The sequence below is a fragment of the Ischnura elegans genome, chromosome 1 (genome assembly GCF_921293095.1).
Source record: "Ischnura elegans chromosome 1, ioIscEleg1.1, whole genome shotgun sequence".
In the NCBI taxonomy this organism is placed as follows: domain Eukaryota; kingdom Metazoa; phylum Arthropoda; class Insecta; order Odonata; family Coenagrionidae; genus Ischnura; species Ischnura elegans.
This window is the reverse complement of record NC_060246.1, coordinates 61,544,630-61,568,725: the sequence shown is the minus strand read 5'-3', so window position 1 is coordinate 61,568,725 and position 24,096 is coordinate 61,544,630. Positions and strand designations below refer to the sequence as shown.

Below are 24,096 nucleotides of genomic sequence, written 5' to 3'. Positions count from 1 at the left end.
TGACTAAGGACTTGACGGTAGAGGAACGCACTTCTATCTTAAATTTTAATTGAAATACCAAAGAACGTGCCATAAAATTGACATAAAGTCATCAAGTTATATCATATGTTAAATTATTTGCGTTAAGTACCCTTTCATAAGGCTGTAAACGCTTTTCGGTATTTTGTTACCCTCTCATCAAACGATATAGACAGAGGAACTAGGAACCGCCAGGAACGAAAGCATGGAACCCCCGGTGTATATGATAAGTGCCCATTATTAATTTACAACCCACGATAATGGATTTATTTGTGATAAATAGGTAATATTGTGTTTCTTTCAAAGTAATTATTTCTTTTTCGGATTAATTATATTTACTATATCGAATGTATATTATTTAAGGTATTGGGGGGAAACGAAAAGTGGTGAGAAGAATGGAACCGTGGAGCCGCAGCAGAAGATACAAAAGATCCTCCAAAGAATTGCTGAGAGGAAGTCTTTAAAAGAACAGCAAAGAATTGATCCGCAGAATGAAGATCGTGAGGGTGACAATGAAAACAGTGCTTTACTGGAATCTCCTAAGAAAAAAAGAAGGAAAAAGAAACGCGTTGAAACTAAATCCGAGAGTGATTTTTGTGGTGAAAAAGACATTAAAATTGAGCATGATTTGAAAGAAGACGAAGACAGTGGTCGCCAATTTTCGCATTCATCGGAAAAGTCTGAAATTAGTGAAGGTTGTCATGCTGGCATTAATGTTATTGGCACTTCTGATCCTGATGGCGACGTTTCAGTCGATTTTGCTAAGACAGAGGGGGTAACAAAAAATCTGGATAATGATACTGAAGCCCCAACAACAGCTACCTCAAAAATTGAAAATTTCACAGTCATCGGGAGTGATTCCTTCAAAGAACGCTGCAAGGTAAATACGTCATTACTTTAATTAATTAACCCCTCAATCACGGCGGACGTTCAATTAAAATCCCATCCCAGCGGCCGGATGAGATTTAATATGACTTCGTCTTTCTGGAAGGCTATCATTCAATAATATATAACTTATAGTATAGTAGTATAACATCATTATCGTTGAAATTTTTTTGTAAACATGCGTTATATAATGCTCTACTCTATGATAATTTTTGAGGGAAACTTTGAAATAGCTGGGAAAATGAATAATCTTACATAAATCTGGAGTATTTTCAATTTTCCATAGTTGTTTATAGTTTCGCAAATTAGGTCATCCTCAGTTTACCTGATTACAGAAAAAACTGATGAGATTAATATAGATCTTAGGACACCTGTGTATCTTAGAAGAAGAAAAATATCAGTCAGTTAAACTGCTGAAGGAAAGAGAGTTCTCAGAAGGAATAATTAATATTTTCTCACCTGTTCCTATTTCAAGAAAAAAGGATTTAATTGCTGTGTAAACTGTTTGAAGGTTCTCCTAGGCCAAGGCTCATTGCTGCTTACATTTGCTTCATGCAGTGATGTATTTACAGTAGTAATTATGTAGATTTGTCATGCAATTTCCTAGAAACAAGTAGTTTTCATTGATCGGGTTGGTGTGGTGGCTAGATTGCTAGCAACCCACCCTATAGACCGGTGTTCATATCCTTGCAGCTTGAGAGATTTTTCAATGACTACCTGATCCCTGCTGGGGTGCTTTGTGGAGGGCACTATCAAGTATAGTCACTTCAGCTATTAGATGGTATGTTGAGCTTTAGTTACCTTGGCACCTTCCATTAAGAGCAGGCTAATGGAGAAGCTAGCTTTCTCTCCACCCTTCTCTCCCTACCCTTCCCTCATTGCGCAAATGATCTGAGCTGTTGATTGCCTCCTCCAAATATCATATCATACCATTATTTTTCCCAACTAGCACAGGGATCTCCATGCTATTGTCTGAGGCCCTCACATCCAATCCTATGAGACATTTTTATTTACAGAAAAAAAATCTCTCCAATTGACAATTATCCTGCCGAGATTAGCCTCTGATTTTGTGGATGCGGTCTTAACTGAATTGAAATACATATATAGGCATCCAGTTGTGCATTTTATTCCTTTTCATATGGAACGTAAGGGTTGTCGGCTCCAAAACTAGTGTTTAGATATTCAATGTGGCCCTCAGGGGGGCTATGCCTGAGTTTTCACTTGCATGCAAATGAGTGGAAACTGAGGGGTCATGTGACCTTTTCTCGAACTAAGAGTGAATTCGCAATGCTCGAGTTGGGGGAATGAGCTCATACATACGAAAATTCGATCCCTCACTCAAACCCAGTGAAAACCTTTTCCGAAGTATGAGTAAACACACTACCATTGCCATAATAAAGGTAGAAGGGTCATTCCATGCCAAATCATCACAGCTCCCAACCCGACCGTCTCAGATTTGCTTGAAATTTGGTAGGGAGTTGAAGCACATAAAATTGTGCTCATACACAAAATTTTAACCCTCAGCCATACACGGTATTCATACAGCAGGGTTGCAAACATGACAAAAAATGCAAAAATTTCCCTCGCATGCTCTACAAAAATAAATCATAACTTAGCTAATAATTGTGGTAGAAACTTCCTGTTGGTCTCATTTTAAAGCTAAAGGAACATGGTTTCTGTAAAAAATGTTAGATTTTAAGATACCGATTTTTTTTATTCCGAGGTCACACCATGTGACCTTTGACCTCGAGTATCTAAAAAAATGTATCTTAAATTTTATTCGGAAAAATATATGTTAAACAGTTAAATGCATTCTATCTTTGGTATAAATTTCATTTTGGGATGGCTTTGGGAACAGGAGTAAAAAAATCGTGAAAACATCATACTTCACATTCAGTGGAAAAACTTAGCATTTATGTATAGAAATTACCTGAATAGAATTGAATTATGTATAGAATAAAATTTAATGCTCTATACAACACCCAGGAAGAAATATAATCAAAAACTAGTTAGTTCCTCCTCCTCTGAAGTGCATCTTCTGAACTCAGAGTGTCGAAAGCTATTAATTTGTAAGTTCGCCCAGTTGCAGTACATGGATCGACCTTAGCGAGAACTTGTTCACTTGGAATATTAAGAATGCCTGGCTGGTGAGGATGCACATATGATGGTGATGGTCCTTTGGGATGTAAGAAACTGACCGAAACTTCCTGTGATGCTACATTCACACTCATGACAAAACCTAACCACCACGCATCACTATAGACACAAGTCACAAAACCTTAAATTTCTTCTAGAGACAATGTTTCTTGTGGAATATTTGTTTCATGCACATCACTGGTGGTGTCTGTTGAAAACTTCTTTATTATTAATTCATTCCTTGTTCCTGGAATGAAAGTATGAAATGTTTGAGTTCCAGGTATTGGTCTTTTTTTTCAAGTCGAGTGTGTAGCATCCTCCCATTTTCCATTATTTCTTTTTGGCACACATAAACGAAGTTCTTATTCCTAATATTTTCTGTTGCTTAGACAAAAATTTGTCTTGGAGTCATAATTTGATCATTATAGATACGTTGTAAGCTTGTACTAGTGGCTAGCCTCTTCAGAGTTCCACCAAATCCATCACATGAATTCTAGCCATGAGATGTGGCAAAGAAGTGCCACTCGGCTGGAATCCCAAATTCAACTTTGTGTTGTACCAGGTTCGAAAATTTTTTCCTGTTTTTGTATTGGCCTGGACACACCCCAATGCTTAGGGCGTAGAGAGGCAAATTTTGTACTGTTCTATCTGTTTGAAATGAATGTACACTTCTGCAAGGTTGTTTAAAATTAGCCTCTTTTGTATTTGTTCTTTCACACCACCCATTTTAACACACACAAAGTCTTTTTTGCCAGGCATAATTCTGCTGACATGATCATTGGTGTAAGTGCTCTTCACAGCCTCGGCAACATCTGGATCCATGCTCCTTCCTGGTTTAGGATTTGGTGTTGACAAAATCCCACGTTCTTTTACTAATTGCTTTGCTTTTCATATCATGTGGTTACTAGCTAGTGGAAATTCTTGCTCGATTCTTTTGATACTCCAGAGTTTAGGAAGGCAGGTCAAAATTGTTACTTTCTCACTTTTCATAGTAGGGTCATTTCATCTCAAATCAGGCAGATAGTGCAAAATCATGTCAGGTGACCATCACCGATTTCTCTGAAATTTATATATGTGAAAGCAGTATCCTTATGATGAATAACGATGACTTTATCTCTGCTCAGAACTGAACTGTCATAAGTTACCGCCCCTTGAACATTGCAGTGCAAGGCCTCAGAGTAAAAAATGAAAAATCACATAAATGTTGATTACTAAGGAACCATGGCACGTAAAGCAGTGGTTATTGTTTTATTTGGAAGAGAATTCATTTATGCACATTATGGCATAACTTTCAAGTCATTTTAAGCAATAATAAACAAATAGGGCGTCTTTAAATAATAAAAATTAGTCATTATTTAACAATTTATTACTAAAAAAGGCCACCTTTTATTTTCTTTAAAATTTCTCAGCGGGTAGTTTAAACGTTCTGCTTTCAATTAAAAAAATAAAAAAAGGTAGTATTTCTATATTTTTTGTTTTAAGGCATGTCAAAGTTAGGCATGTTTTCGACTCTTTTACACCAAGATTGCATACCTTCAAGGGGGTAAAATGCCGTTTCATTCTACCTAGCATTCATAACAGTCTAAAGTTCCTATCTGAATGATTGGTTACATCTATTGACTGAAAGCAAGTTCAATCTTGTTTACTTCCATGGCATCCAATGTGTGCAAACACCCACTGCTACTGGCTGGTGATATCTGTTTTTTGTGATTAAATGAAAAGTGAAAATTTTCAAGCGTACGAAAACGCGACGGCTAAGTATGAATGCTGCGAAAAGCCCGTGTGACCTCTGGCTGCTTGCTGCCCGAGCATGGCGGTAGCGTAGAGTTCCTTGCTAGCAGGTAGTGCTTGGTTTAAATAAGGATTACTAATACCCTATCAAACAAAGAAAACTCTCTGACCAAAGGCAATTTTAAGAGGGGATTGTTAAGGGATGTTTCCCTGAGCTCTGTGCCTCATGTATACATTGGTAATCTCAGATGATGTAAAACTCCTATCTCCTCGTATAGCATCTAGGTCCCTGTGATGTCATATGGAGTGGCATCGCATCGGCGCCAATCTATCCTTTTTCAAATGAGGTTGAAATTGACCATTAACATTCGTCTAAACACGGATTTCTAAAAATCAAATAATTTGTATATTATGAGTACACTAATGGTGGGTAACGAATCGCAATCAATGCCTTTCGTTTTCTTTGATGAAGGAAAATGAATGGAATGAACCCTATTTGGCTAGTTTAACATTTGTAAAATGCAAAAGTTTGATATTAGGCAAGGATATACTCACATGTTGTACAAAGGACTTGTTTGAATTTACTTGCTACAATTGAAATATCTCAGGTTTTAGTTTATGTCATAATTTTTGACCAATTCTTGCAACTCTATCAGATGTAACTCTACCTATTCATGTCCTGTTGCATTGAACAACCACCAATGACTTTCTTCCTTTTTAAGACTTTTCTCCTAGTCAAATATCTGAAATGTTTTTTTTATTAGCGGCTGACTTTTCTAAAATATATGATTTATTTCTCCATATGTTATCTTTTTACTCTATTGTTCTTCTATCTGATTCACCCTAAGAAAAGCATGTGCAGTGTCCTGTGAGAAATCATTTGAAGTGCCTGCATACCTTAGTTATTATATTCCACACAGGTTAATATTGATATTTTATTTTTTATTTTATTCTCAAACCACCGGATACAGCTCTTATCGGCCAATTTACACCGGGGTGTTCAACAAATGTAACAAGTAAACGTACATCTGTACTTTTTGCCAGTCATACGGTTGTACTTAATCTGGAAGAATCACACTCCAATTCTCGGAGAAGTCGAAATGAAGCACTAACTCCACAACAATTAGTGTTACCAACTTCTCTTTTTAAATAGCTTCCCTTTCTATTTTCCAGATATAGTGATGATAAACACCTTTCTTGGTTCAATCCTTAACTTCAGCAATGAATTTGTCTGAATGAATGTTTTCTCTGAATGATTCTCAATGGCAGTGAACACATCTTGCTGATTAGGAGTTACACAAGAACAATCTTTATCATCATCCAAGTAAAATGAAAGCACAATGTTGATTGAGCACTATGAGGAAGAGGAGGCACAGTATACATCAGCATTGCCCCATTGCCAGAGTTGTTTTTTAGCTCTGCATGATATGTCAATCGTATGTTTGGTTGAAACTGGAAAAGCAGCCATATTATGTTGTTTAGTTTAACTTGTGGAAAAGAATGATAAAATTTTAACATGGTCATTCATAGACATTTCACTTTAGCTTCTTCAAAAGCTGCTGAGACATTATTTTACCATGAAGTATATATTTGACATTTTTCACTTTCATTAAGTAAGTAAATTCTTGCCTAATATGAAACTTGCATTTTACACATGTTAACAAGCTCAATTTAGACAAAAAAATAATTAGGTGAAAGTAGCACCCGTACATGGAATCATCAGTTTCATGCTTGGTAGTTAACAGACACGGGACAACTAAAGCTCGCTCTGAAATCCACACAATCGAACAGGCTGTGACACTAACAAATTCAGATATAATGACATACAGCACTCAAAATCTCACCATGAATGACTTTGTTGTGTGTTTCCGAAAAACCTGGTCAATTTCAAAAATCACTGCAGTGTCTTTAGAAGAGAATGACATTAGTGTCTCAATTATGCATCCACATGATCCATCGAAATGTTCCACATGGCCCAAAGTAGAAGAAAGACTTATGTGAAGTGCCATTGAAAAATACTCTGTGCAAATTGCAACTCATTCACCGTTTCCAGCCAGTAGCAGTGGGTGTTTGCACACATTGGATGCCATGGAAGTAAACAAGATTGAACTTGCTTACAGTCAATAGATGTAACCAATCATTCAGATAGGAACTTTAGACTGTTATGAATGCTAGGTAGAATGAAACGGCATTTTACCCCCTTGAAGGTATGCAATCTTGGTGTAAAAGAGTCGAAAACATGCCTAACTTTGACATGCCTTAAAACAAAAAATATAGAAATACTACCTTTTTTTATTTTTTTAATTTTTTTATTTTTTTAATTGAAAGCAGAACGTTTAAACTACCCGCTGAGAAATTTTAAAGAAAATAAAAGGTGGCCTTTTTTAGTAATAAATTGTTAAATAATGACTAATTTTTATTATTTAAAGACGCCCTATTTGTTTATTATTGCTTAAAATGACTTGAAAGTTATGCCATAATGTGCATAAATGAATTCTCTTCCAAATAAAACAATAACCACTGCTTTACGGGCCATGGTTCCTTAGTAATCAACATTTATGTGATTTTTCATTTTTTACTCTGAGGCCTTGCACTGCAATGTTCAAGGGGTGGTAACTTTATGACGGTTCAGTTCTGAGCAGAGACAAAGTCATCGTTATTCATCATAAGGATACTGCTTTCACATATATAAATTTCAGAGAAATCGGTGATGGTCACCTGACACCCCTCTGCCTGATTTGAGATGAAATCCCCCAGTAGTTTCTTCAAAATTTTCTTTTAGTTGTTGCAAATGTCATCACAACTATGATTGTTAGGCACGGATTCTTCAGCTGGAATCGGAAATGTCTTCTCTTTTACGACTTTTGCAATTTTAATAGCTTTCTTTCTGGAGTATGGCTCTTCCTTCATTCTCTTCCTCTTGTTAGGTGATGCACCAATACTACTCAGACTTTCATATAATGTTTATATAGCAGATTCAGTCCTGAATGTGCTCAATTCCATATCACTTTCTTCATCAACTGATATGCTTGGTTCTTCATGAGGAGCATAATCAAATATGTTAATTTCTTGCTACAGTTGTCACAAATCATTTGTTCACAATTGACATGCGATAGTTTTCCCACCATCCATGGTAGCACTTTCCCCAATTGTTTTCTACTGCATTATGCCCTTTAATGTCAAGAGAGTTGCAGCACTGTGTGTTTATATACTTCTTATCCATTACCACACACTTATTTAAGTTGTCAATTATTATACACACTAAGTAGTCCCTTGAAACACACGTGAACTCCACAGAAGCTCGAGAAAGACTTGAGCTTGCTTACGAGACTAGTAGTGCACTTACAGAAAGAGAGAGAGCTAGAGAATTTTGAACTTGTGTGATGGATGTTTTATACAGGAAGAGCATAAAATGTCAAATGAAAATTTAGCGTACAATTTGTACACAATGTACAAAGGATTTCCAGGTTATGGTGTGGATGCACAAATGGTATAAAAAATGTGTATGTTGTATAAAAATTTGGCTTATCACAATTTGTATGCAATGCATGCTTTGTATACAATATGCACTGCCGTACATTGTATACCTTTTATGGACCCACAATATATGCATATACAATGAGTTCATTTTTATGCAAATGTACGTAAAATGACATTGTACACATCCAAAATGGAAATTGAGTATATTGTATACAATGTACTCATGTATGCTTTAATATACAAAAGCATATAAATGTATGTAAAATGTGTACATTGTACACAGCCTGTTTAGAACTTGTGTACAACTTTTTCATAGGGGATATTATTTTCACTCATAATTCAATAATTTTTTTACTCCTGTTTCCAAAGCCATCCCAAAATGAAATTTATACCAAAGATAGAATGCATTTAACTGTTTAACATATATTTTTCCGAATAAAATTTAAGATACATTTTTTAGATACTCGAGGTCAAAGGTCACATGGTGTGACCTCGGAATAAAAAAAATCGGTATCTTAAAATCTAACATTTTTTACAGAAACCATGTTCCTTTAGCTTTAAAATGAGACCAACAGGAAGTTTCTACCACAATTATTAGCTAAGTTATGATTTATTTTTGTAGAGCATGCGAGGGAAATTTTTGCATTTTTTGTCATGTTTGCAACCCTGCTGTATGAATACCGTGTATGGCTGAGGGTTAAAATTTTGTGTATGAGCACAATTTCATGTGCTTCAACTCCCTACCAAATTTCAAGCAAATCTGAGACGGTCGGGTTGAAAAGTCCACTTTTCTGTGATGATTTGGCATGGAATGACCCAGAATGCTGAACTAAGAGCATTAGTATGAAATTTTGCCAAAGCTCCATAGGGTCGTGTGTCATATATTGTTTTTACTCATTGTTTATTCGACTGACGACTTACTGCCTGATGACTTAAGTACTATGCATAAACCATTATCGATCGTGAGATTACCAAGTAGTTTTACCTTACCAAATAACTTTTGAAGGCCTTAGTGGAGGAACAAAGATAAGTAGGAAGCTTTGTATGAGCTGTCAACCTATGCCAATAAAGTGGTAGAGCTGAAAAAAAAGCCGGATGAATAACAGCGACCCATGCATGTTGATGGATGGTTCAATATGGCGTTCTGAGTGAATTGTGAAATAAGAGATCTGTGGGATGTGTTAAATATTTATTTTTGAGTTATTGTGTTGACCTCAGAGAAGGTAAGAGACTTTTTTGAATCTTTCTGGCAAACTAGTGATGCTCAATAACTCTGGTGTGATAATAAACTTGTCTTCTCATTTGTTATATCATGAGATATGTCATACATATTTCATATTTATTTGGTTTTGTATTGCCGTAATTATCATTAACACAGCTTTTTCCAATGAAAAGATTTTTCACCAGGGGAAGTCTCAAAGATACTTTAGTGCTTAAGGTGTTCAAAAGTGGTGGTAGAAGTCTATGGGAATTTCTCTGCCAAATTGGATGAATGGGTTTATATACTTACTGCTTCATTGCTCCAAAATTTTTATGCTGTAAATCAAAAATTTTTCGGTTTTTAGTGAACGAAATAATTTGTTTTTTTAATTTCAAATTTTGAGATTGAGTTTGGATGAAATCATGATATATAAGTGAATTATGCTTAACTCATAGTGGCAATTATTTTTGCGGCCAAAATGTATTTTTAATCTTTTTTATGACCAATTGCATAGTATTAAGTGGGTAAAATTTTGATTTTTTTTATAGCTACTTATGAAAGGGGAAATAAATGTGAGCTGTTGGAATGTAGCAATTTGTATTATTCATTTAAGTGTGGAGCTACCATATACCATGCATAATAATTTTTTCCTTCTGTTTTTTTGTGACAGGCAAGGCATAAATTGCCCCCATGGCTTCAAAATCCAGTAAAATTTCCTCTTGACTTGGAAAATTTTAAAGATCCCATTAGTAAATACGAGGATATACTGGATGCAAAGCTTATTAAGACGCTAAGGAAAAATGGAATTTCACATTTTTTCCCAGGTACTTTTTTTACTTTATTTTTCTGAATTTTTCTGAAACACTATTTTAAGCATACTAGATCAAATAAAATAAGGTGTCATTTCAGGGTTGGTATGCATATTTTTTAGGACAGGGAAAGTTGGGGCTGAAAAAGTGGCATGGAATTCATGGACAGTGTGAGAAATTCATAGTTTCGCTGGAAAACGTTAATCCATATTTGATATTGAATTTTTAATGGCACATATGACTATGTAAATACCCTCCTAACTACATCAGTCTGTTCTTCTGGATTTCTCAAAGTACCCCGGAAAATTACTAATTACTGATTTTTAAAATTACCTCATTGAATGAGTTGATGATCCATAACAGGATATGTATGACACCAACTCAAGCTTGGTGGTTGGCAAGTTCCACTTCTTGGCCCAGGGTTAAGGGGGCTATTTCTCTTCAGGGGAGGGGGGCCTCACACCCAAACTCTACCCTGTGCCACAAGAGTCAGTGGGCAGCCCTGCCAACAGGCTGGAGGTCAAGTTTGGATCTCCTCAAAATAATTTATTGGGTGCATAGCCAAGTGTATATCCGCACAAATTGTAATCCCTCTCCCTCTAATTTGCCAAGGGTGACCTTGGTGATGAGGAAGTCATAGGATACAATTCATATCCATAACAGGCTATGAATGACTCCAACTCAAGCTTGGTGGTTGGCAAGTTCCATTTTCTTTTTATTGTAATTTTATGAGAAAGTGGCTGAATGAGGAAGATATTTTCATGGGAGAAGATCTCTACCTTACGTATTACAGATTATTTTGATAACTTGCAACTGTGGGTCTGATTTAACGTCCCCATTCTTATTCCTCTCAGAACAGTACAGTGCATCTATATTATCAAAATAAAAAAAAAATTTAATTTCTATCTACAGACGTATTCATTCAAGGATGAGAAAATATGCAAATGAAAATTCTAGTGGCATGCAAACATTAAGTTCTTTGATGGGATGTATGTTGTAAAATCAGCTGTTTTAGTTTATAATTCATTTAATTTTTAACCCTTTGGTATGGTGGAGTGATCAAACTGGTATGCCCATTGTGACTAGTCAAAACAGCTTGTCACAGGAATTGTGCTACTACCACAACCATTTTATCAAGAAAATTGGTAAAAATCATTATTATTAGTTTATTAAAGTTTAAAATATGCTAGAAAAGTTGGCATGTGGTAAAATCATTAGTTTTTTTAATTTTATGCACAGCACTCAAAGTGATGATAGTGATGTAAATTTTTTTTTTTTGAAGTCGGAATAAAATGCAGCAAAATCCAAACTGTTGGTCCCTAGTAACCCTGAATTCTCTTTCATTTGGATTTTATGTCTTTTTTTTATTGTAACCATTTTATACATACGATTAAATAAAATGAAAATGTAATGATGTCTATTTTGAATCAAACTCTATATGTATTCATAATTTACAGTCGAAAAACGTACACACATGTAGACTCACAGTTTTCTATCATGTTGTTCGGATCAATCCATTTATTCTGGGTTTCATTATGTCTATATTTATATCCATGTATAAATTTTCTGCGATTACTTTTTTGTCACAAACTGCAGACCCTTAACTTGAAGATGCTGGTTGAAAAACTAGTGAAAGGGTCATCATGGAGTAAATGTAGATCCATTGAAACCCAGAAGGAATGGAGTCACTATATAGCCATGTCCTAGAATATGCATCACAAAGAAACTCCTGCCATCCCCCAGTTATCTTTAAAATCAAAGAATTCATTAACACATGTCCTTAATGAGCTTCTTGTTATCAAGTTTTAATTTCAAGACTTTTCAAAACAAATCCTAGGCAATTTGTGTGTTGAAAAACTGCAACACAACAGAAATATTTTAATGGAAACATTATTTTTCAACCAGAATTTGTGTAGGAAAACCCCATATTTTTATTCTACTCTAAAAAATTGATAGTGATACAAGAAATCATGCTATCATCAAAACTTCAGGCTAGTCCCCCCCATTGTAGTTGATTTGTGCATTGGGGGGACTGGCCATGGAAGTCATGAGTGGATAATCCAACGAATGGTAATAAAATGAGTGGTAATTGAGGCTCTACTTTGTAATCAAACAGTCTGGATGTCTCAGGGAAATTAAGATTGGTATTTGAGGGGTTACCCAACTCATTCCGCTGAATATCATATTACATGACTTCTTTAGAACTGCAGTGGTAATCCTGTAACGGAACCTATTAATAGGGAAGTGCACTAGTGTTTCAAATGCACCAAACACATTTTTTAAATTAGAGTTCAGAATAACATAATGTCGTAAAACCACAGTTTAAATCCTAATAGTGAATACTTTATTCGAGATGACCGTCTGAAATATGGAAAAATTCAAAGGCCGCGAAAACGGGTGTCCATGTTGAATATTGGCCGTGACGTCACAAGGCAGTAGCAGAAGGCAGCTTCTACACCGTTTAGTTCTACCACTATTATTGCATAGAAAAATTACAGAATTTGAGGGTACCCGTTTTTTGCTGTCATAAAATACCTTCAGAATATATATGTGGCTGCTTCTCTTTTGAGTAAACGACTTCATCATTACGTAATATATTAATATTCATTTACGTGTCAACTTCAAGTCTGGAAAGAGTAGTACGAATAGCACATTGAATCTTTAATAAATGCATGATGGCATTTATTTTTCGCTGGGTATATTTTGACACAATACCGTTTATCATGCCAAGACTTTTTTTGTAAGAACCGAGTCAAACTAATAAACCTATTTCAGACGTTTGCTGCAAGACTTATTCGTTGCGTATGTATTCACGCCGGCCGGAACGTTCGCCCTTCGGAACTAGAATCATGGGATGTTAGCCTTATTTCCGAGCTGGCTGGTTGTTGCAATGGTTCGCTGTCCAGGATGGGTTCAAGAAAAGATAATCTTGGTTGGGAGAAGGAAAATTCCAACTATTTATAAATGGTATACCAAACTTTGATGTATTTATAGTTACTGAATAAGGAGGACAGGTTCAACGCTCCATAGAAATGCGAGACGTTAAGGCTAACAAGGGGAGACCGCGTACCTTGCTGCATCTTTTTCAATTAGGGCGTTAGTTAGGCTGTAATTAATTAATTTTCATGCGTTAATTTTTACAAGTTATATATATAAATACAAAATGTCAAATGTTTCCTAATGGATCGGTTGGGGTAGTGGTAGCGTGCGCAATTCGGAGGATATATCTCACTCGAAGGACCGTGGTTCAGGACTGCGACATGGCATTATTTTTTGTTGTCTTCATTGTGATCATACGGCATCGAGTTCATCATTAATTATAATTGCAGCAATCATTGACATGAGACAATTATTTTATCATCATTATGGCGTTTAGGTATTTTAGCAGTGTCATTACAAACGCAGAGATACGATGACTACAAGGGTTGGTGTGCGCTAAAATGTTAATTTTTTCTTTGCTTATACTGACCAACTTCCACATTAAAAATGATAACCACTCTTGCAAGAGCACATACCATTAAAGGCTCGCGGCAAGCAACAATATGCGTACAGGCATAATTAATGAGAACACAAAGCGAATATAAAATGCCATATATCTCTAACACTTGTAATTCACATTACTCCAAAGGGAGTTTACTTACTCAGTACATACCTCAGTACCTTGTACTCAGTACCTACCAGTTTACCTCAGTAGCAGTGCTAAAAGAACCATTCTGAAATATAATTTCAACTAACAAATAGGATGAAATAAAAGTTGATAACCCTGGACCGGGCGCGCTGGCGTATAAAATACGTCAATCTTTGAAAACCAAGGATTTCGACATTGTACGTACATTCTGGGCTATAATGGTCTCGTGTATTCTTACAATGTACTTTGACTGCCTATATTGCGAGTTTTCAAAGTTCGAGGTATTGTAGCTAATTTTTTGGATCAGCAAGATGAACCCGTCACCAGTGGAGTACAAATTACGCCGCGCGACCTGCCGTGTACCTTTATATCTGTATCACCTATAAATGTACTAATTTCAACAAATAAAGATTAACTTTAACAAAAATTGTTTGTTATCATATATGCACATATCATGGGCAAAGTACGCATTTTGCCCGGTCGTGTAAAAAAACAGTCGCGCCATAATTCTTTAACCAAACTACTTTCAGTTTATAAATTACGTAGGTCTACGCGGAGGATGCTATATTTTGACTCAACACACTTTCTGATGTGACTGAGGTACCTATTAAGTAAATTATTATAATATAAATATCAATTTGATCTTACAATACCTTCAAATGATCTTCAAAACAGAATATCATCGATAGGTAAGAGTCAGGAGCAGCAGAACCATTTATTCCGTATAGCTTGTGCTTAAGGCACGGGAATGAATATCTTCTCCAGGCGTTTGTTTCGACGTCGAGATGAAATTTGGAACAAAAAATCATTTATAATTCTATTTTGAATTCATGTTTTCGGTACTAGTCGACATTTTTAGGAAGCAAACTCCACCGAATCCCGGAAACTCTCGCCGCGCTAAAGAAGGCGACGGAATTCAGCGATACTCCACTGGTGACTACTGCCTTGTGACGTCACATCTCAATCAAGATGGAGGCAGTGTGTTTCAGCGCAACATGAAATTTTCCGACTTTCAAAACGTTTTAAAGTGCATACCCCAGATGCAGAAAATAAAAGTGACTATACTAATGTTTCTTTTTTAGGCTAAACTTTCAAATTCAGCAATAAAAAAAAATTAGTGCACTTCCCTATTGTTATGCTAAGTAGGATCCTTTGACATCACTGAGCATTTAAGATTTCCTAGAATAATTTTGCCATTTTTAGTAGTTATTAGTTAGGATACAATTACATTGCTTTATGCAAAAATGCTGTATACTAGACCGTCTGTTAAATTATACACTTTCTGTTGGTTTGAAAGGTTTTTTACTCCCCTGTCATTTGCCTTTGCAGTTTCTTTTTGCTCCCCGATAGACGCAATATGATTGTTATACTCTTATATATGTACTATACTATGCATATATGTATATTATGCACTTTTCAGTTTAGGAACAAATGTCATTTTTTTATTGTTTTGGCAGCATTGTTACCTAATTTACATGTTTGAAAATAAATTTTTTTTTCAATGGACTCAAGTTAACCGTGCCCTTTTCCCCTGAAGCAGAGCTCTTTTTCAAATCTGTAGTTGTTCCCGCAGTTTCTGTTTTATTGTGACCTCGATAAAAGTCAGAAGTTGTGCAAACAAAAGAATAAAATTTTCTAATGTTCTAAGGAGTTACCTTAACCCTTGAAATAAAGACTTATGGAGAAGAAGATAGATTTTTTCAGTTGAAGAAATCTCCTATTGTATGTATTTCAGTGCAATCAAAAGTAATACCGTGGCTGCTGGAGAGTAATCGAAGATGTTGCTATCACTGGCCTAGAGATTTGTGTGTTTCGGCACCTACTGGCAGTGGGAAGACTCTGGCTTTTGTTCTACCCATTGTTCAGGTAATAGTGTTGGACACTTGACTAAATTTCTATTATATATGTTTTCATAAATATTTATTTCAGGTGAGTCTCCCAGTGATTTTTTTAAATTTATAGTCAATGGTTGCGTTCAGGCGAGTATTGCGGTGACTCACCGGTGCCTCACCGGTAAGCGGTGCGTACTACTATCGGCTGAACGGGAAAATCAGCTACCGGTAGAAATTCTGGCCTCGTGACTTGTAGCAGACAGACATCCGAAAATGGGTGCCAACAATCTAGTGAGAGTTTTGGCTCTATTTATCGCCATCGACAATGATTTCATGCCAATTATATTAAATATGATTCAGCATGAAGTTTCTGTGAGTTTCTGGGCTATCTTCAATCTGAATGGTCATCCCATTATAAATATAAACACAAGTTATATTTTCACCAGAAGAAGTCATGGGGGCAGCCATATTGATTCTCAACATGTTACCAATCAGCACCGGAGATGAATCCCAGTGGAAAAAATGGTGTCTGATCTGCAACATGTTGACTCACCGGTGACTAACCGATGAGCGTTCAGGAGATAATTTCCACCGGTGCCGGAACTGTTGAGTCGCCTGAACGCGACCATTGATGGCTATGAAAATTATCTCAAATTTTTTATCAGTACAATCTCTGATACATACTTAGATTAGTCACGGAAAGTCATTTTTTTTCTTTTGATTTTTCTGCATTCCTAATCAATATGTATTTTTTCTGTGAATTTTTCCTGTTGAATCAAATTTTTCTCTCCCTTATTTAGGCTTTGATGAATCGACTTGTGCCTGAAATAAGAGTTCTTGTGGTGCTACCTGTTGTTGAGTTGGCTAAGCAAGTTGGGAATGTTTTTCACCAGTATTGTGCTGGAACAGGTTTACAGGTGACTACTGCCATCGGTGGTGGAAAATCCTTCAGTGAAGAGCATAGCTTGCTTGTACACCATGGAGGTATGTGCCAACTTTTTCACGTTACATAATTATGAAAATCAATTCACTGGAGGGTCGCCATCGTTATTGCAGTAAGAGCAGTTTGACCTACTATCAGGTCACTCCCTGTGCCATCCTCCCCCTGGGCATGACCATCCCATGGGTCCCTTAGTCCAGAGATTTTTTTAAAAATTGTGTTAGATGAAGTGAACTGAATTTTCCCCCTTCAGGTGTTTGATTATTTCAACACTTAGTAAATGATTTATGCTCTTATGGCTGTCAATTCAACCTCCTTATAAAATTATAATCCAGGATGAACTCCCAAATTCTTCACAAATTTTATTTTCTTATGTGACTTTTATATGCAAATTTGCTATGGCCATCCCTATGAGGAGATAATCAGGAAGCTTAATTCATAATTCTTTGCAACTATTTGCTCTGAAATATAATATTATATATTTTATTTGTGATGCATGGTATTAATTTGTATACCTGGTTATAAATATTTACTACTAGATGCATGTTTCACATCTACATTAAAGAGAGGGGTGTTATTGATGTATATGTATTAATTTTTCTTAGTTTATTATTGTTATCTAATGAAATATTGTTCAAGTTATTTGGTTCATGTTTCCTGCAAGTTTATTTCATTTACGAGGGTGGTCTGAAAAGTTTCCGACCTCAACGTGAAGATGGCAACACTACTAAATAAAAGCTGTGAAATTTAATTGTTTATTTGTTTACTGTTACTAACCAAAGTTTCAGCCATTTTGGACGCGCAGTTTTTATGTAACAGTCATTTTTGTGAGTTGATGTGAGTGATTTTGTGATAATGGACAAACTCGAGTATCGAGCTGTCATTAAATATTTGTTTCTGAAAGGCAAAACGCCTACGCAAATCAAGGATGAGTTGGATTCTGTGTATGGAGACTCTTCACCATCATTTACAACAGTGAAGTTTTGGGCAGCTGAATTGAAACGTGGCCGTAAGAGCTTGGGAGACGATGAACGTTCGGGACGTCCAAAAACTGCAACGACAGACGAAAATATCGCCTAAGTTCACCAAATAGTGCTAGAAGACCGCCGAATTAAAGTGAGAGAGATAGCAGAGGTCATGAACATATCAAAAGAACGTGTTTGTAACATCTTACATCAACATTTAGGAATGAGAAAGCTGTCCGCGCGTTAGGTGCCGCGTTTGCTCATGTTAGAGCAAAAGCTTGTTCGAATGAACATTTCCAACGCTCTATTGGCGAAGTTTAAACACAATAAATCCGAGTTTTGGCGCCGACTAATTACTGTTGATGAAACTTGGATACACCACCATACGCCCGAAGCGAAAATACAGTCCAAACAGTGGACTGCACAGGGGGAACGGCTCCAAAAACAGCTAAAACTGTTTTTACTACGCATACTAAAAGCTAAAACTGTTTTTTTTTTTTTTGGAAAATACTATGCATCATTACTTGACAAGCTGAAGGCAGAACTTGCGGAAAATCGGCCACATTTGCAGAAAAAGAAAATCCTGTTTCACCAAGACAACGCACCGTCTCACACCTCAGCGATTGCAATAGCTAAAATCCACGAATTACGGTTTGAACTGCTTGACCATCCACCTTACTCACCAGATCTAGCCCCAAGTGGCTTCTTTCTGTTCCCCAATCTAAAAATTGCTCTCGGAGGACAGAGATTTTCATCCAATGAAGAGGCAATCACCTTCGTAGACAATTATTTTGCACAGAAAAGTGCCGAGTACTATTTGGGCGGGTTGCAGAGATGGGAGCATCTCTGGGAGAAGTGTATAGAATTAAAAGGAGACTATGTTGAAAAATTAAAAGAAAATTTTCAGAAAAAATATTTTGTATTTTTGTTAGGTTGAAAACTTTTCAGACCACCCTCGTATTGAAGGATACAGTAAAATATTGAAACTTAATCCATACCTAGCTTGGTGCCATAACACTAGGATACAAAGAAGGAAATATCATTCGTCTTTCTTTGGAATTGAGCCGGAATTATGTTTGGTTTCATTTTGCTCTAAAGTGACAAGCCCATCATTTCTTGCATTCATATTCTGTAATACATATCAAAATTTTCTATGTGGCTTCTCTTGACCCATAGATTTCTTGGCTTTCACTATATAAATAAGTTGTAGGTTATTTCACTTTTTCAAGCCTGAAAATCTGTTCATCTCGTGTATAATTTTCTTTAAAATGATTTCAACATATTATGTGTTGGTTCTAAGGGTTAAGAATGTGGTAGAAATTGGTTTTATCATTTTTTGGCAAGTAATTCAGTTTTGATACCTTCGTATGGCTTTCAGCATCTGCAGTTTTAATGATTTTTAGGCTTGTTGTTCTAGTTGTAATGGATAGTATGTCTTTTACCATGAGATGTTTCATTTGATCCATTTGCAAATTAATTTTATTTCCTTTGTAGAATTAATTGGGTGCCAGACTGATATATTTGTGACAACACCTGGCCGGTTGGTTGCTCATCTAAGGGCTGATTCTAAAGCATCTTCTGGCATCAGGGATGAATCCCCTTATCCTGAAAAAATATCCTTGAAACATCTTCAGTACCTTGTAATCGATGAAGCTGACAGAGTGGCTGAGGGTACTCAGAATGATTGGCTCACCCATTTAATGGATCATCTTGAGCGAAGTGGAAGAAGTGAGTTTTTATTTGAAACAATTTCATTTTTCTTTATACATTTCATCCTCCTGTGTCCATTGCTTTTTTTTGCTATTCATGTATATGTAAGGGTCATAAAAAAGAGTTTCTCATCTTGTTCATGTGATTTCTGTTTGATCATTATTTTGAGTCATGTTGTTAATGGGCTCACTGAAGATACCATGCTGTATTCGGGGTTGTGAAGGGCTCTATCTCAAAACTTTTTGGTGGATTCAGTTTTCAGTTAAGATCCACTTTTAGAAATTTTTTTCGGTTTTTCCCAGTTGAGGATATAATGTCATTTTCATTGTTAGGTAAAAATTTAAAAACCTATAGCCTATTTATACTACAATGTGCATAATCCTAACACTTGGAAAAAAATCCAGCCAAGTGAGCGAGTAAAAGTTGACATTATACATGCTTTATCAAAATCCCTTTGGTGATGAGGAAAATTTGTCATATGCTATTGAGGCACAATAAAAACTCTCGAGGAAGAGAGAGGGAAAATGGTATTAATTAGGAGGTTATTTGTATTAAAATCTTTGAATTTGACCTGGTAGATAACCAAAAGAAAATTTTATTGGTAAAATGGCGTCAGAGTTGTCAATATTTCTCCGCTTTAAATCCTATTTATCTTTGACATGTTTTACACATGACAGAAATAGTAAGCGATAGCTTGTATTTGGAAAATTTATAAAACATTTTAAAATCAAAAATTACCAGAGACCCCAATGTCATGCATACAGTGTTACTTCTTTCTATTATTTCAGTTATCACAGGGGTGCTCCCTCCGTCAGTGTCAACTTTTCGCAATGCTTTGGTCCAGCCTTTAAGGCCGCCTCAAAAATTACTATTTTCTGCTACATTATCTCATGATCCAGAAAAACTGTCTACTCTATCGTTATTTCAGCCCAAACTGTTTGTCAGTACTTCCAATCAAGAGGAGGAAGGAGGTGAAAATTGTGAGTCTCTTTTTCTCTAAGGGTAGATGTATTTTTTATTTTCTTTGTTTTTATGATTGTTTGTTGATAAGACTTGAGCTAATACCTCCAAAGTTTGCACGATGTCAAACATTTGCTTTATTTAATCATCAGTTTCAATGCTAAACATGGCACATGTGTTGAATTCTTCCTTTTGATGTATTACTATCGTTTTTCAATATATATGGGTGATTTATTCAATGTAGATGGTAGAGAATATTTAGATTTGTTAGCTTAATTTCACTTTCATCTCACATTTACAGCTGTCAACAAGAATCAGCAACGTACTTATACCACACCAAAAGAACTCTCTGAGGAGTATGTAGTGTCCAATGATGGTGAATCTGATAAGCCATTGGTACTCCTTTGGCTACTTCAGCAAAGACTGGAATCATTTTCTGATACCCCTCGGGTCCTTATCTTTACGGGTACACGAAAGTCTTCCAACCGTTTAGCCTTGCTTCTATCTCAGGTGACATGGGACATTAATTCAAAAGATATTATTTCTGGCCACCTTTCTTCTGATTTGTCAGTGCATAATAGAGAAAAAATACTGCAGGACTTCATAAAGGGTCATATAAACATGTAAGTTAGCTATTCATAGTTAATGTTTGTCGCACACAACTTTTTCCATCTCCAAGATCTTTAATGAAAAAGTTATGTTGATAGACTTTAATTCTAGAGTGTCCTAGGCTTTTCTGTCAGTCCTTCCAAGGACTGTTCTGTGTGTTGGTGGTTTCTGTTAGTACTTTGTGCAATTTGCTGAACATTTTCGATGAAAATAATTAAACTTCTCAAATGCAATCAAATGAAATCAATTTACTCTCACCAGAAGATGGCACTAACAGCCAAAACCACAGTAATGTTTTAATAAAGACTCTTTGGTTTAATTTTAATCATCCAAAATGTTCTCTGTGTGTTGAAAGAACTTGAAGTCCAGCTAGGTACAATTAGACTTATTAATTTAATTAAAAGCTTTATTATCACAATCCAAATCAATTTATTAACCTATTATTAGACATTAAAATTTGGCTTACCTATATTTATTTTTATTCCTGTTTGTTCCTGATTCCACATCTTTCAATTTTTCCAGACTTGTGTGCTCTGATGCTCTTGCTCGGGGTGTTGATGTGCCATCAGTTGATTTAGTTGTAAGTTACGACCCTCCACGATTTATTAGGAACCACATTCACAGAATTGGACGCACTGGAAGGGCTGGGCATCCTGGCTGTGCCATTACAATTTTAACCCCTAATCAGGTATGCATGCATTCGTCTCTATTTGTTTACTTGCATAGTCAATTACAATTTAGGAGTAGCTGAAGGATATTTTTTTTAATCTCTGAAGTGGTTTCATTCAACTGTGCTATTTCAATTATCCTTGAGTGAACATTGTATCTATTTTTTTAAATTGACAGAAATAAATACATTTGTATCTTTCGCTGATATTTGCTGAAGTCTGCTTAGAGAAAAAAATTTTTGCATTTATTAGCATGTTCTCTGCGTTTTTCCCTTTTAGACGAATTTGCCCATTGCGCTGACATATTATTCTATTTTCTTTTTTTTTAATACTTGGATCCTTTCCATTTGAGTTTTTGTGTGCATGCTGCTATGCACGCTGCATCGGTCACGTCATATATGCGTCGCCAAAGTACATAGCTGTGACCAACGGCGTGATATGAGCGGCCAAAAGAAAGGCTTATCCTTCAGTCATAATGACTGAAGTCGAAGTACATGTTTCGGTCATTATGACCGAAGTGGCGCTGAACGTGTTAATGTTTTTACTGACTGTCAGCAGTTTAACTTATAAACAGTAGTTTTTATAGTTGTTTAAATCAAAGAATAAATCTAGGCGTATTATGATTAAAATTTTTAATTACTTCTGAAATATTAATTCGTCATAGCGTCTTATTAGTCTCCTTAAAATATTTTTTTCATCCCCTTTTGGGTTTGGTTTCATGATGTCTATCTAATTATTTGAATTTTACTTGAATTTATTACATTTTATTTTTCAGTGTAAAGTGCAAGAGTCACTTAAGAATATTCATGTCTTTATGCATAATTTCATGCATGGTATTTTCGTAATAGATTTTATGAAACCTGAAATAATTGTTTTATTTTTTTAACACCTACTTATGTTTTAAATTTTAGGTTCCACCTTTTGCTTTAATGGTAACTGGAGGGTCAGATATGGGAGATAGAAAGAAAATTGAAATAAGTAGTGATGATTTATCTGCTCTCAGTGATAAGTATGAGGAGGCTCTTGCTGCAATGGAGAAAATTCTTGAGGTACATAAAATAATAATATTTAAAGCGTCCATCATGATTTTAGTATTCAAATTGTCATTTCCATCTTATTTTTATGCCTCAATAGTAATTTTGATATGTATTAGCAATCTATAATGGGAACCAGAAACAGCTATATGCTTAGAATGGCAATTGTTTGAAAGGCATTAAAATTAGTTCTTCTTCTAATTCTTCTTGAAGTAGATGCGAATTTCCATTAATTCATAAAGCATTAATTTGCATTTTTTATAACACAATTCTAATGAAACAAGTTTGAGACATGCCTAAAGAGTAGTTAATTTTTTCAAAACTCTTGATATTTTACATTTATTGTACATTCATGAAATTATAGTGTTAGGATGATTTATCATATATTAAACCCTTAACCTTTCTTACTCATCCTTTACTCCTCACCTTCTTGATGCATATTTACTTAATTCTTCTCACCCCTCCTATTCTTTCTCTACCAAAGTTTCTTATTTGAGAATGCGTATTTTCTAATTTTCACCTGGCATTTATTTTTTTGCTCAAGATTTCCCCTAAATCCCCTAATTCTTTTCTTTATTATCTGCAGGATGAGCTGCAGAACACTGTCATTGCAAAAAAGAAGAGGAAAAAAAAGCTTAGGGTGAAGAAAGCTAAGCCAAATGAGGAATCTACTTGATGAAAGGAAGGAATGTAGATGATAAAATTTTTATATTTGAAATAAAAGTTATTTTTTAATATCATAAAATGAATAATTCCTTTAAACAAACATAATTTCTATTCTATGATCAAAGCTCCACTATTTCATCCTCTTTGTTTAAATCCTGCTCTATTTTGTGAAAACAAATTAGTGAATTTTCAAATGCTTGCAGGAAATCATTTTTTTTACACCTTTGGCAGAACTCTAATTGCTGATCCGAATCTCTCTCCTTAGTTTTTGCTTTAATCACTTGCTCATTTTTTAAGATGGCCACTTCAGGTCTGGCAAAGCATTTATACCATTTATTGCTCCCTTTCATAGATGTTTGTCTGGTATGAGCATTGGTGGATCCAGGATAGGGAAGAGGAGTGGGGGGAACCTCCCAGCAGTATAGGGGGTCAGAACAAAATTACCATTCTATCTAGTATGAATGAGATACCCTGGATCTACCTGTGGATTGTATCATACCAGAAGCGTGTAAAATAAGCCCTAATTTTAGAGCTAATTTGTATTTCAATTCGTTAAAGTTGGCCAATAAATACGAAAATATAACTAAATACTTTTGTACAAAGTGGCAACCGCCAAAAATTTCGATTTTATCAAATTTCTGTTTCGACCCAATGCGAGGGGCCTCCTTACCCCACCATAGATCTGCCACTGGGTATAAGAATGATCTTTAAACTTAGAGTTAATTATTTTATACAACATTAATGACCATTTGTTGTCATCGTAAATATATAATTTTATCTTGTGAATTAATTATCTCAGTGCTTAAAGAATGAAGATTGGTTGG

General features: G+C 35.5%; 1 protein-coding gene across 1 annotated transcript; it reads left to right on the top strand.

Annotated features, from left to right (window-relative positions):
* Positions 1-33: 33 nt before the first annotated feature.
* On the top strand, positions 34-23,351 carry LOC124161620 (ATP-dependent RNA helicase DDX51). Its single transcript, XM_046538003.1, has 11 exons — positions 34-301; positions 382-898; positions 10,122-10,275; positions 15,624-15,754; positions 16,521-16,704; positions 19,120-19,353; positions 20,124-20,315; positions 20,597-20,918; positions 21,427-21,592; positions 22,484-22,621; positions 23,193-23,351. The coding sequence occupies exons 1-11, from the start codon at positions 279-281 to the stop codon at positions 23,280-23,282; spliced, it is 2,151 nt and encodes a 716-aa protein (XP_046393959.1). The 5' UTR covers positions 34-278; the 3' UTR covers positions 23,283-23,351.
* Positions 23,352-24,096: the final 745 nt, after the last annotated feature.

Excerpts from the sequence above, each read along its gene's own strand:
- LOC124161620 (XM_046538003.1), top strand. The coding sequence starts at position 279 with ATGGATTTATTTGTGATAAATAG. Across the intron at positions 15,755-16,520 it reads TTGTTCTACCCATTGTTCAG|GCTTTGATGAATCGACTTGT; the intron begins GTAATAGTGTTG and ends TCCCTTATTTAG. Across the intron at positions 20,919-21,426 it reads ATAAAGGGTCATATAAACAT|ACTTGTGTGCTCTGATGCTC; the intron begins GTAAGTTAGCTA and ends CAATTTTTCCAG.